Source organism: Hyperolius riggenbachi, chromosome 6, assembly GCF_040937935.1.
Source record: "Hyperolius riggenbachi isolate aHypRig1 chromosome 6, aHypRig1.pri, whole genome shotgun sequence".
NCBI lineage: Eukaryota > Metazoa > Chordata > Amphibia > Anura > Hyperoliidae > Hyperolius > Hyperolius riggenbachi.
The window spans coordinates 289896175-289910718 of record NC_090651.1 but is presented as its reverse complement, the minus strand read 5'-3'; the positions used below and the strand labels follow the sequence as shown (position 1 = coordinate 289910718).

General features: G+C 44.6%; 1 protein-coding gene across 3 annotated transcripts in view; it reads right to left on the bottom strand.

The window, feature by feature from the left end:
* The window catches only part of ISOC2 (isochorismatase domain containing 2), a 29685-nt gene that overhangs the window by 3263 nt on the left and 11878 nt on the right, over positions 1 to 14544 (bottom strand). For all 3 annotated transcript variants that reach the window (XM_068242883.1, XM_068242882.1, XM_068242881.1), the window contains exons 3-5: positions 14041 to 14253; positions 5940 to 6010; positions 511 to 628 (exon numbers count right to left, since the gene is read on the bottom strand). In XM_068242883.1, the coding sequence (XP_068098984.1) occupies positions 511 to 628; positions 5940 to 6010; positions 14041 to 14253 (402 nt within the window). The remainder of the gene's footprint in view (positions 1 to 510; positions 629 to 5939; positions 6011 to 14040; positions 14254 to 14544) is intronic.

The following is a 14544-nucleotide window of genomic DNA, read 5'->3' as shown; positions in this document are numbered from 1 at the left end:
CTTCCCTCTCCTCTCCCGGTGCCCGGTCCCGCGCAGGATCCCCGGTAGCAGTATTCGACCAGTTCGGTCAAAGACTGCCACTTCCGCTGCCGAAGGGATGTTTCGGAAGCCTTCGGGAGCATTCGGGCTCCCGAAGACGGGTCGCTCCATACTACGCATGCGCGAGCGTCCTCTATGACGCAATTACGCGTGCGTAGTATGGAGTGGTCCGTCTTCGGAAGCCTGAGTGCTCCCGAAGACCCTAGAAGTCCCTGCGGTGGCGGATGCGAACGGGGGAGCCAGCGCAGCACCGAAGGCACCGGGAGATGAGAGGGAAGGCTCATTAGGATCGAGCCTTCCCTCTCCTTAGGCGAGTATCTGACTTTTTTAATTTGATAGCGGTACCCATTGGCTTTAAGAGGAAGTAAATATGGCAGCCTCCATATCCCTTTCCATTCAGGTGTCCTTCACACCCAGAGAACCTTGCAGCAAACAACTAGTTGACTGTGGTGTAAATGGCTGAACTGTTACCTCTTTAAATTTGGGATGCGTGAAGTCTTGTAGCAGCTGTAGGATCACTCCTTCACCGGTGGTCAGAAAGGCTCCACTCTGCTTTATGCGGGAAAGAGCTATAAGTCGGTCCACCTGGCTAATAAAGAACAGTCCTTTTACAATGCACAGTTCCTATCCACAAATACCATGGCTTGACTTACTAAGGCTGGATTACAAAGGTGATGACCAAATCGGGAATGGATTAGATAAAGTGACTGGTGTTATGTGGCATATGTTTGCATCCCTCACCAGGGGTATATCCGTAAGAATTATTAAAAGGTTAGTAGATTAGTATTTGTTCTGATTCAGACACATGCCCACGACAAGAAACGTTCTTCGATTCCGGAAAGTCTACATTAAACCGTTTATGTGCGTTTTTTCCCCCTCCTGGCATTCCACTGCACGCTGCGTTTTTGTAAAAATCGCTTTTCTAAGTGCTTTTTCAGAGCGGTTTTAGAAATTCACTCCCTGACGCAAGTCAGGAAGTAAACTCTTTGACCCGGAAAAGAATAAATACAGTGTATTTAGTCTTAAAAACAAGCAATCGCTGTACAAGGCGATTTTGTGAGCATTTTGCGTTTTTCCTATACCTTCCATTGTAGCAAAAACACCTCAAAAATGGTGCAGGCACCACTTTGCTGAGCGGATCGGAAACGAACCACACAGCTGTGAACTCTCTCATAGGGAAACATTGCACAAGCATTTTGTGAGCGGTTTTAAAAATTCGCCTGTGCTTGAAAAAAGGCGGAAAACGCCCCTAGTGTGAACGGGCCCTCGTACAGTAAAAACAGAAACACAGTTGTGACCTTATCTTTAAAAGGGGAAAAACCCCCGGGTGGTACTTTCCTCATGAGGGGGAAGCGTTAAGAGCCTAATGAGGCTTCCCTATTTCCCTCCTCCAGCCTAATCCAGCGCTGGCAGCCTGGAGCAGAAGCCGACCACAATATTTACATCTGTGTTCCTGCGCAGGCGCAGTAATGGTTCTCCGCTCACCCTCCGGTGGCATTTCTGCCAGAGCCCGAGCGGAGAGATGCTACTGCGCATGCGCTGACAAGGAGAGCGTTAGAGGGCCCCAGTGCTAGATCCACTCTTCTGCTGAGGGTTAAGGAAGACTCTTTAGGATCTAGAAGCTTCCCCATCCAGAGTTAAGTACCCCCCAGGGTTTCTTTTTTCGCTTACAGGTTTACTTTAAGAGGTAAAGTAATTACATACAATGCACTAAATGTTCCCATACACATTGCTTTCCTCAAAGATTTCTGGCAGATCAATGTGGTTGAATCTGCCAGAGTTCCATGCCCCAACTTACCCGTCCGATAGTAAATTGATTTTCGCACAAAATTGATCGTACTGGATGGAAGATCTCGCTCGGGCTGGAGTGGCGGTACATCGATGGCCCGTAGCATTGCACTGCATATAGCAGTGTAACACTGCAGTTTGATAGATATTCAGTAAATGTAATGCAATTATGGCAAACAATCAACTGGGTAGTACTGATTAATTGTACCACCTTGTCTGCTCAAACTTCATAATGCCTTGGTACACACCATGCAATTCCCTGTCACATCAATTGGTTGTATCAATAATTTACAAGCGGTCTGATCAGGTTTCTGATCAATTTTGTACAGAAGTGTTCGGAAAAACAAACAGAAACTTGACCAGACCTGTCAGAAATGATCAATTCAACCTGTCGAACTGATGGGAAATTGCATTGTATGTACTAGGCATTAGATTTCAGTAGAAAACCAATAGAGAGATAACTAAATCACTTGTATTGTGTTATTTGACTCAGTACACTGCTATGGTATTTGGCTGTATATCTCAGGCTGCTTCTCCCCCGCTTACTCATCTGACATTATACAACATGCCTGATTGTGCTTTTGATTATTAAACTGCCTGAAATTGATAGAAAGTTGATGGATTGTGAACGCTGTAGGCAACATTAGTGGCAGATTTGATCAAAGTGATTTGAATGGAGTGGAAAATCAATGCGCTTATGGTTAGCCTCAGGGATAGTCCCCATGAGGCACGTTTTGGTGCACTTTTAACCCTCCTGTCGGTTTATTAAAATCCGCCAGGGGGCAGCAAAGCTACATGATAGCCGCTGCTCAGCGGCATCCCCCCAGCCCCTCCGATTGCCTCCGGAGATCAGGAGATCCCGGGGATCTCCTGGAGGGCTTCCCCCGTCGGCATGGTCACTGACGTCAAAGAGGACTCCGATCCACCCCACAGCGCTGCCTGGCACTGATTGGCCAGGCAGCGCACGGGGTCGGGGGGGGGGGCTGCGGCGCGACGGTTAGCGGCGAATCGGCAGCGATCGGATTGCACACGCAGCTAGCAAAGTGCTAGCTGCGTGTAGCAAAAAAAAAAATTATGCAAATCGGCCCAGCGGGGCCTGAGCGGTGCCTTCCGGCGGCATAGCCCGAGCTCAGCTCGGGCTTACCGCCAGGAAGGTTAACATGCATGCACTGTGTAATACTTAACCTCCTTGGCGGTAACCCCGTGTGTGACACGGGGTAAGCCGCCGGAGGGTGCCGCTCAGGCCCTGCTGGGCCGATTTTCATAATTTTTTTTTTGCTGGACGCAGCTAGCACTTTGCTAGCTGCGCCAGCACTCTGATCGCCGCCGGCCCCTGCCCGATCGCCGCTATCTGCTGCGGCGCGGCCCCCCCCAGACCCCAGCGCTGCCTGGCCAATCAGTGCCAGGCAGCGCCGAGGGGTGGCCCGGGACTCCCAATGACGTCCCGACGTCAATGACGTCGGTGACGTCATCCCGCCCCGTCGCCATGGCGACGGGGGAAGCCCTCCAGGAAATCCCGTTCTATGAACGGGATTTCCTGATCGGAGATATCGAAGCGGGCGGGGAGATGCCGCTCAGCAGCGGCTATCATGTAGCGAGCCCTCGGCTCGCTACATGATTAAAAAAAAATTTTTTTTTTAAAAAACTGCTGCGCTCCCTCCTGGCGGTATTTTTCATACCGCCAAGGAGGTTAAAGTGGTCTGAAAGTCAGTATTTCTACTTTGCTCTATAAGATTACTTACAGCTTTAAAGCTACTATCCCAGAAAAAAATTGTAGCAGAATATGCTAATGTCTTTGGATGCAATAGTGTCTGAATAACACCAGAAACAAGCATGCAGCTAATCTTGTCAGTTCCGACATTAATGTCGGAAACACCTGATATACTGCATGCCTGTTCAGGGTCTATGGCTAAAAGTATTAGAGGCAGGATCAGCAGGACAGCCAGGCAACTGGTATTGCACAAAAGGAAAAAAAACATGGCAGCCTCCCTACAGTTGTCCTTTAATGTGTTTATTAAAAAAAAACCCAGAAAGAGCAGTGAGAAATGGTGTCTTTCTGTAGGCAGGGTAGGGAGATGAGAGGTACATACGGCTTTTACACACAGAGCAGGGAGGAACTGCAGAGCTGTAGTGCTGCGGTGGGAGGAGCTACTGGATGCTGCCAGTCATGAACTTTCATTTTATTTATTCTAAATAGTCCAGATGTGCAAAGCACTATACATACGGTAGTGCATTGCTAATTAATAAAGATATTCCATTATAAATGTAAAAAAAATTAGAGGTTGACCTAAGGATTTCTCACACTGTCACATTAATTAAATGAAATTTACACGAATCTGTTGTATCCATGGCTTTCTATGTACCCAGAATTCATGTAGAGAATGCCAGCTTTAATGTGTATAATGACTGTGGTTTATGAATACCAGAGCTTCCTTCCAGTTTGTATAAACAACCCTGACTGTTTTCTAGTAGGAGATCATCTATCTGGCTTTGTTTAGCTTTCCTGACAGCTTTCTTTCCCTCCTAAAATACTTTCAGCATTACATGTATTATTCTGCAAAGCACCAGACAATAATAAACAATTAAATGCATTTCCCCTTTCAAAACCATAGACTAAATCTTTCTATATTAATAAACTGCAGACTATTAAAGACCCTTGGTATGGCCGTGCACTCATTACAGAGGCGTATGGTCTGTCTGGATCTGGTGTACACAAAGCACAGCCAACCTGGCATCAAATTATGCAGCCACAATCTCAAACAGACCGAATACTGGACTGACAACAAAACTGTTACCTTTCTGTAAAAATAAAAAGACATTCTGTTTTTGGTATCCCCAAACCTCTAGCCATTTTGTACTGTTAAGTGGACCCTAAAACTTACAAAGTAATATTATTTAGGTAAAGAGAACATTGCAATGTCATTGGAGATAACATCTGGCATTGGCTGTCCTTAGTAGTGTAGCAGGATCCGCCCCCTCCCCCCAGAATTAAAGGACAACTGAAGTGAGACATATATGTAGGCTGCCATATTTATTTCCATTTAAACAATACAATTTGCCCGGCAGCCCTGCTGGTCTATTTGGCTGCAGCAGTGTCTGAATCACACCAGAAACAAGCATGCCCACCCTTTAGATTGTAAGCCTTGGCAGGGCCTCCCCCGTCCCTTAGTGTGTCCCTCTTAATTTTACTACCCCGGCAATTACACCCTTCTCATTGACTAACTCGTACTTGTTTTGCCGGGTCTCTGTAAACCGCATTTTATACCCTGATTGTATGTATAACCTTTTGCTATGTCGTATAACCGTTTGCTACCTCTCTGTCTGTCACCCCTTGTTGCAATGTATGTATCCCACCCAGTGGTGGCTGGATAGAGTACTGGTTAAGGGCTCTGCCTTTGACATGGGAGACCAGGGTTCGAATCCTGGCTAGGTCAAGTACCTATTCAGTAAGGAGTTCAAGGCAAGACTCCCTCACACTGCAGGGTGGCCTCTTGAGCGCGTCCCAGTGGCTGCAGCTCTTGAGCGCTTTGAGTCCGACAGGAGAAAAGCGCTATACAAATGTTCAGATTATTATTATTATTATTATTTATTGTCCAGCGCTGCGTAATATGTTGGTAAATACAATATATAATAAATATTAATATAAATACAATAAATAATAAATATTAATAATCTAATCTGTCAGATCTGACAATAATGTCAGAAACAACTGACCTGCTGCATGATTGTTCAGGGTCTATGGCTAAAAGTATTAGAGGCAGAGGATCAAAAGGACAGCCAGGCAACTGGTATTGCTTAAAAGAAAAATAAATATGGCAGCCTCCATATCCCTCTCACTTTGGTTCTCCTTTAATTATGTCTTGAACCCTTTTGGGCATATCTGTATATCCACAGAAAAAAATGGTCAAACCAACTTCCTTAATCTTTTATTAAGCTAATCTTTTTTTTTTTAAAACTATTTTAACTAGCCCTACCCTAACCTAACCATTTGATTAGAAAGTCAAAAGTAATCCGGCAGATCACACCTGTGGATGGGATGAGCTGCCAGAAGACAAGATGTGCGGTGGTAATCGTGTGTCTAATGTAGTCCCAAAAAGTGTAAAATAAATTACCTGCGAGATGAGCAAGCATCAGCTACAACATGGACATCAAAGCCTTTTTCCAGCAGATCCAAAGTAGTACTCTGAAACGGCAAATGATTCAAGCATGAGGAAAACACACTTCCCAAATATTACAAAAGTAAACATACCTATAACAAAGACCATAAGTTCATAAAGGGACCCTTAACTGAGGGAGGGGGGGAGAGTTTAACTTACCTGGGGCTTCTACCGGCCCCCCTGCAGAAGTCCTGTGCCTTTATAATTGAGGGGGATACCTTCCCATCCAGAGTTGTACACCAGTGCTGGGGCCAAATTCAGGTGTTGCACCTCACGTTTTTAGGTTCCCCCAACCCCCTGTTAAATTGTACTTAACAATGTGGCCTGCAACTAAGACTGGGTTTCAGAGTTTGGCCCTTTATGTGATTGAGCCTGACCCTCCTGGCCTAAAGGAATTAGTATTTTCACTTTATTCTCATATCAGAGAGGTTTAACGAGATGCTCATTTTGAGTTAAAGTTACCCTGAGCTGTGATTAAAAATGAAACTTGGACTTATCTGAGGGCTTCCTCCAGCTTCCAGTAGCCCGCATGGTCCCCGGCATCCTCCTTATCCCGGCTCTGATAATCTGGCGAATTTGGCTGAAGTCACCCTCCGCGCATCATCACGCCGGCCAGCATAAGAGTCCGTGTGCATGCACAGTTCTCTAAGACTGAACCGCGCATGTGCAGGACTCTTAAGCTGGCCAGCGTGATGACGCACAGCACAGGCGACTTCAGCTGAAGTCGCCAGATTACCCGAGCCGGGACCAGGACCACGGAAGGGACCAGGAGGACACCGGGGGACCTCGCGGGCTACGCTGAGCTGGAGGAAGCCCCAGGTAAGTCCAAATTTCATTTTTAAACAGAGTTCAGGGTCCCTTTAATGCAAATTTTGTGCAGCTTGGGCCAAGACCAGTCAAAGGTAGTCGGTGATTATTTTTACTGGTCCAAATGCGCATACACTCTGCAGCAACTCGTTGACTATCTCTACTTTTTCATGATCTTCTACCAGAGACTTACAAATGTTATAAAGTTGCTTCGTTATGCCTTATTTATTTTAATACTTACAAGCTTCCTTTGGATGGCTTGAAGAGATGTGGCAACACGCAAAACCCAACCAGGACAGGTGTACAAGGCTGCTGTATAGGTCATTATATTCCTATATTATAGGTCTGTATATTCCTGTCTCAACCATAACAAACAATGGCACAGCAGCTGGCTTGCAGCAGACTTGTAGCTACAATACATCTCTGTGTGGCTATAAATGGCTGCTAGAAGATGTGCAGAATATAAATAGAAGCAAGTGAGCTACACATTGAGCTACGCTTTGGCCTGGTGTTATAATCATTAGTCAACAAATACAGCGCCCTACATAAGGACTGAAACCTCTTGAAATGTTCCACACTTTTTAATGATACATCATAGGATTTAACTGCAATTTTTAATGTAGGTTAGGTCCACATTAATGACAAGAGGAAGCCTAAATAAAAAATTGAATACTATATACGTCATTCATTGTGTAACGTTATAGAGAAGAAAGTTATTATGCTGCTTGAAAGAGAGTCGAAGATTCGACCAGTAGCTGTTGTGTGCAGTCTCTGCTAGACATGATGCCAGCTGAGCAAACATGAATGGTGTGAACAGCGAGAATTGTTCCTATTTTTTCGGGTGTTCCCCTGTCCACAGAAATAATAGGGAAATGCTCTGTTTGTTGTCAGTGTGAATGTAGCCTAAAGGAGCAAAACAGTTTTTTTCATGTGATAAAAAGTTAATGAACAGTTGCATAAGTATTCACTAATTCACTCCCTGATCGACATCTGGTAGAACTGTTGATTGCTTTTACAGCCGCAAATCTTAAAAAACACTTACCTAAGGAGAGGGAAGCCTCTAGATCAGAGGTGTCAAACTCAAATACAAAGTGGGCCGAAATTGTATACTGGGGCCTAGTTGCTGGCCAACCTCAATGTCTATTGGCCAACTCTCTCCCTTATAAAGTTCCCAGGTGTCTAATGGCCCCTCCAACCCCTATACAGTTCCCTGGTGCCCAGAGGCCTCCTCTCTCCCTTATACAATTCTCTAGTGCTTTCCCCCTACCTCCCTCATATGGGCCCCTGATGTTCTAGGGCTTTACCGCCTACATAGCTTCCCTGGTGGTCTAGAGTGGGCCAAACATAATGCAAAGTGGGGGAAAACACTTGGGGCCAAATTTAATGGCTCTGAGGGCCAGATTTGGCCCACGGGCCGGAGTTTGACATGTATGCTCTAGATCCTAATTAGGCTTCACTCTGTGTGTGTCCTGCTGGGGCCCTCCTGCTGATTGGGGAAGTGCTTCTGTGCTGGCATGAGCGGGGCTGTACTGGAGCCGCTTGTGCATGAGTGGCAAAGGTGTAACAATAGACCCTGCAAGGGATGTGGGGGGGGGGGGGGGCAGAAGCAGCAGGGGGCCCCATGGGGGGAGAAGTTTCTTTTCCCTGTCCTGAGAGACTGACAGCTAAGGACACAAAGAGAAAAAGTTTTCAGCTCACTGCACAATTGTTCTGATGACTGCATCTGCTCAGCCACTGATAGGAATTCATACAACGTTTTGCAGACAAAGATTTGTAGACAGTTCTTAGTGTTCAGCGGGGTCTTGTGTACAACGCCCAGCCCCCAACCTCTCTAACCCTCCCCAAGTACTCTGTACTGTAGTGATGCTGGAGGAGTCTTCAGAGCCAGTTCTGTTCCATCAGAGATGGACAGAGTGAGTGTAATAAGTTGAGGCTGGGAGTACAATTGTCTGTATGCGTTTCCTGCACACAACTTAATAAGTGCAGAGAGTGTTATAATTGCCTGCGCATGCTATGGAGTCATAGCGCGCAGTAAAATTGTGCTGTGATTAGCTATTGTAAAGGGTGCTTCGTTACTCTTAACGAGTGCTCCACTGAACCAGCCCGGAGCCTGGCGGGTCCAGTGTGCTTCCCTCTGCTTAGCTTTGGCTCAAGTACACTTTAAAATCTTTTGTGGTAAGACTGATAAGCTGCTTCCCTCGGACATTATTTTGTAGTTCAGGATAATGGGTTGTATGCAGTAAAGCATGTTTACCTATATTGCGCTAGCAGTGCACACAAGGTTTAGCTGGAGCTACGCAAACTACATAACATGCATTATGTACATAGCATATCTTAGGTTGCACACGTTTATCCTCTGCTCCTAGACTCCGGTCTATTGCAGCCTAAAACAGGTTATTTGAAATTCCCTTATCAGCGAGTGCCTGTTTGCTTTAGTCCTGAGCAATTGCCCAGTCCCTGTAAGTTTTGGTTTCCTTACATGACTGTGTGCACTCGGGGATGTTCGGAAATAAACTAAAAGACTATGCAGAAATGTGCATTAAACTTTAGACCCATGTGTCCCACGTCTCCTATACTTGTTCGAGACCCTACCAGTCCAGGTCCCTGCTCACCAGCTTTCATCCCTGCAGTCAGCTTTCTTCAAATTTATTTGGAATCATAAACGATCTCGAATTTCAAGATCTGTTCTCCTTTCCCCTAGGGAACAGGGGGGCCTAGGGGTCCCTCACCTTAGGTATTATTATCAAGCCTCACATCTGCGCCAACTCCCTGAATGGACAAACTTGAAGGTTTTCACCAAATGGGGTCTCATTGAGGCATCTAGCGTTCTCCCCATATCCCTCGCATCTCTCCTATGGTCTCACCCATACCCTAGGATCAATGAACAACAATTGCTCCCTACTATTAAGTTTACGCTTAACATATGGAAAAATACCAGCAAATCCGCCAGGTTGAAGTCATCACCTTCACCTCTATGCCCAATCTTGGGCAATCCTCATTTCCCCCCAGGGCTATCTAACTCCTTTATGAACAGATGGTACAACCTGGGATATTTTAATCTCAGTGACTGGCTCAATCCACTAACGGGTAAAACATATGATAAATCCCACCTTGAGGAAAAAATTACTTTCACACCCCAGTTACTATTGCAGTATAACCAGATATCCCATTTCCTCCAAACTCTCTTAAAAAAATCACTCCCTACCCTGTCCCCATTTGAACGAATTTGTAAACAGCCTGGCCACCAAAAGGGTCTGATATCCCAGATCTACACCCTCCTACACACAAAATCAGGAACATGGATACCTGATCACAACTATATGCACAAATGGGCCAATTCCCTCTCAACCTCCATCCCCCTGGAAGACTGGCACGAGATATGGAACAATGCTAGACACTCATCCCAATGTATTCAGATCCGAGAAAATATTTATAAGATCCTTTACCACTGGTATCTAACACCTGCCAAACTAGCAAAGATTTACCCAGGCTCATCGGACCTCTGCTGGAGAGGGTGCAATAATAAAGGAACCACGGAACATATATTCTGGTTCTGTCCCCTGATCTCCAATCTATGGTCCGCAGTTCGGGAACTTATTAAAACATCACTGGACATTACAGTTCCCTTAGATCCTATCTATATGATCTTGGGTAAACCTTTGAAAAAAGTTCCCAAACATTCCAATCGTCTTATTACCCACATTCTAACTGCCACCAGACTAACTATTGCGACTAACTGGAAAAAATTAGCACCCCCGGACATATCAGAAGTCATTCATAAAATTAACTGGACAAAAAATATGGAACAACTCACAGCATCACTGAGAGACACGGAATTAAATTTCCATAAAATTTGGGATTCATGGCCCTACTCCTCTCCCATTTACCAACCACCTTAGACGGTTTTCAGCCCAGGCCCTTGGCAACTTCCACACACCTTATCTACAAAACATAGGTCAGAGTGGTATCAGAGTGGCCCCATTTTTTCCTATACTATTCTCTACACCTTTAGGTAGATGCAACTGTCTTTTCTTCCCTTTTCCCCCTCCTACTATCGTTATGTGACTTTTAAACAGTTAATCTCACATCCAACACCACATGTTGGCAACGAGGTACCCCTTACCCTACACAGCGAAGACTTAATCTACAATCAACATCACATCTCAAAAAGCTTTCATACGAGCCAAGGCTCTTACCCTTCTAAGGACGTACTCAAGCTGCTCATGTCTTCACTTCATTAAGATTCTGACTAAGACTCTTCCACGTTCGCATTTTACCTCTGTTGCATCAGTGTTTTTTGTTTTTTTTTTTCTCTCTTCTTTGTCTTTTTTTTACTGGTTGGATGTATATATCATTGTCTAAATGTGGATATTTGTAATACAGCGAAATCAGTATTTTTGAAAATAAAATAAGTATAACAAAAAAAAAACTTTAGACCCATGTGACAGAGATAGATTGCACTTATTATGTGACTACTGAAGGCCCTTGAGAACGTAAGGCGTTAAGGTGGCCATACAACTTATTAATGGTCTTGTTTGACTCCATGAATATTCAATCGACCCGCAAAGAATTGATGTCCCCAAAATGGCAGATCGATCAACTGTCAAACGCTTTAGACCCCCACCCCCCCCCCCCCCCAAAAAAAAAAAAATCAAAGGCATTGACTGAACGGGATGGAAGATCTAGGTCAATTGGGGGCGGGGCAATAGCAGCGCTAAATTGATGGGCCATAGCGTTGCACTGCATTGAACAGTGCAATACTGCAGTTCTATGGATTTCCAACAGGTTCCCTTCTGGAATCTACTGAAGAATGATACGCTGTGTTTACTAGGAGTTGATCCTTTTCAGAGAGGAATTGATTCATTTGCCACATTGGGTAGCAATCTATAAGTGTATGGCCACCATTGAGGAAGCCGCCACCTGTAGTCTGTCTGCTCCCTCAATGTCCTTCTGGTCCCCTCCGTAGTGACGCTGCAAAGTCTTTGATCCAGGCAGGTTGCTGGCCACAACAAATGTGCTGTTCTGGCCTGCATGCATCCTCCATCGCCGGGAGCATTCTGCACAACTGCAGTTACAGTCTTAAGGAACTGCACATGCACAGAATGCTCCCAGAAGAGCAATCAGGGGTGCCTCAGCTGGCTCAGTAATCTGGTAATCAAATGAGTCACAGACTTTGCGGCACTGACAGCGGCACAACCAAGGGGACTGGGAGGACAGTGAGAGAGCTAACGGACTACAAGGGGCTGGAGGAAGCCCCAGGTAAGTTAGGTCTCTTTTCCAGAAGCAGTTGATAGGCAGTGAAATGCCTCTCAAACTCTCACAACTGCTTGCTGCTGCCTGGTAACCGCTCCCTGGTAACTGCTTGCTGAGCACACAGTTCAACTGCCCGTGGAAAAGAGGCCTACAATTCCTTTCCTCCCATTCATCCCAGGTACACTTTAATAGAGTTTGCATTTAACCACTTCACAACTGAGGGGTTTTACCCCTTCAGCATCCGAGCAATTTTCTCCTTTCAGCGCTTCTTACATTCATTCGCCTATAACTTTATCATTACTTATCACAATAAAATGAACTATATCTTGTTTTTTTTCACCACCAATTAGGCTTTCTTTAGGTGGGACACTATGCCAAGAATTATTTTATTCTAAATGTGTTTTAATGGGAAAATAGGAAAACATTTGGAAAAAAAAACATTTTTCAGTTTTCTGCCATTATAGTTTTTAAATAATGCATACTACTATAATTAAAATCCATGTAACTTATATGCCCATTTGTCCCAGTTATTACACAGTTTAAATTATGTCCCTACCACAATGTTTGGCTCCAATATTTTATTTGCAAATAAAGGTGCATTTTTTTCAGTTTTGCGTCTATCCCTAATTACAAGCCCATAGTTTATAAAGTAACAGTGTTGTACCCTCCTGACATAAATATTTAAAGATTTCAGTCCCTAAGGTAACTATTTAAGTTTTTTTTTTTATTGTAATTTTTTTTTATTTATTTTAATATTACAAAAAAAATTATTGGTAACAATTGGGGAGTGTGGGAGTTAATGAGTTAACTTTAATAGTGATAATATTGTATTTGTATGTGAAAAATGTGTTTGGGTGTAGTATTACTTTTTGGCCACAAGATGGCCACATTTTTTTTACAGGCGTCCTACAAGCGTCGGAAGGACGCTTGCAGGAAGGGAGGCTGGGAAACTGAGTTTTTTCACAATGATCGGCTGCTTCTCATAGAAGCATGCTGATCATTGCGGGGGCAGAGATCAACGAACGGGAATGTATTTTCCCGTTCATTGATCTCCGGGCGAGCGGGCAGCGGCGTGCACGATCGCGGGAGTGCGAGCGGGAGCACAGACAGCGGCGGGGGGTGCGTATATCTACGCTCCGGTTGGGGAACTGAAGTCCAAAGGAGCGTAGATATACTGTACCCGGGCGGCGAAGTGGTTAATAGAGGTGGTCAGTCAGATGCTCATAATTCTGTCTTTTATGCACATTTAGGGCACTTTTCCACAGGCAGCTAAACTGCGCGCTCAGTGAAGAGTTGCCAGGCAGCAGTGAGCAGTTACCAAGCAAGTAGTTGTGCGATTTCAACAGTCTTTTCATTGCCTATCAACTGCTTGTGGAAATGGGCCATTTATATAAATGGCATGCAATCAACATTGTCAGGAAGTGCATGTGGCTGGTACAATTCCAAGTAACATAGAATTTACATCACATTTGCACGCAAACCAGAACTATTAGCATCCCACTAACTTAAAGAGAGCCTGAACTGAAAATAAAAAGTCAAAATACCCATACACAGGTCATACTTACCTCCCGTGTATATTCTGTGCTCCTCAATCTCTTTCTCCTCTCCTGCATCCCATTTGTCTACTGTGATCAATTGAATTCTCTGTCCTCCATTTTAAAAATGGCCATTACCCCATAACAGCTTCCTGGTCAGCACACTGTTAAACTGTAATATCACTCACTTGAGCTATAGGAAAACATGGACATTACCTTGCACCTTCAGTTGTAACTGACAGCTGCTGATATATAACTGACAGTAACTGGTATATTTCAGTTCTGACAAAATATTGTCAGAACTGGAAGGGATCACTGTAAGAAGAAGCCTCTGAGAGGAACGGACGGTGAGGTTAGTATGTAATACTCATTTGCAGATACATCATGTGTTTATTTTAAATAATTTTACTCGCTTCAGGTTCCCTTTAAGGTCTCTCATGGTAATTAGTTATTGCGCATACCATGATGCAGGCCTGCGTCTCAATGCCACAGAGGATAACCGTCCGTCTCTCTGGAAACGACTGCAGTTCCTGCTCCACTTCCGGGGTCAACATACTGAAGCAGGTCTTGGAATACTTCTTGATGCCATCGGTTCCAAGCTCTGGCACGGTGGGGCCAAGTCCTTTAGGGTACTGCTCTGTCACTATGACTGGTAACTCCAAAATCTTGCCAGCCTATGGATAGAAAAATCGTAAAGAATTACAGTCTGCTGGTGAAATGTTTAACTTTCAAAATATACAAAAGTACTACATCCAATGTGATAAATTAACATACATACACCAAAAAACAAATATAAACATGAAAAACAGTGTAATTTTCATGACCCGCTTACATAAAAAAAATGTAAAATATTTACTTCTGCGCTCCAAACACCACCTGAGAAGCGAACACTGAAATGGAATCAGAATCAGCCTCTAGGCCCTCTGTTAGATTGGTCGAGTCAAGCAGCTGTGATCTTACAAGGT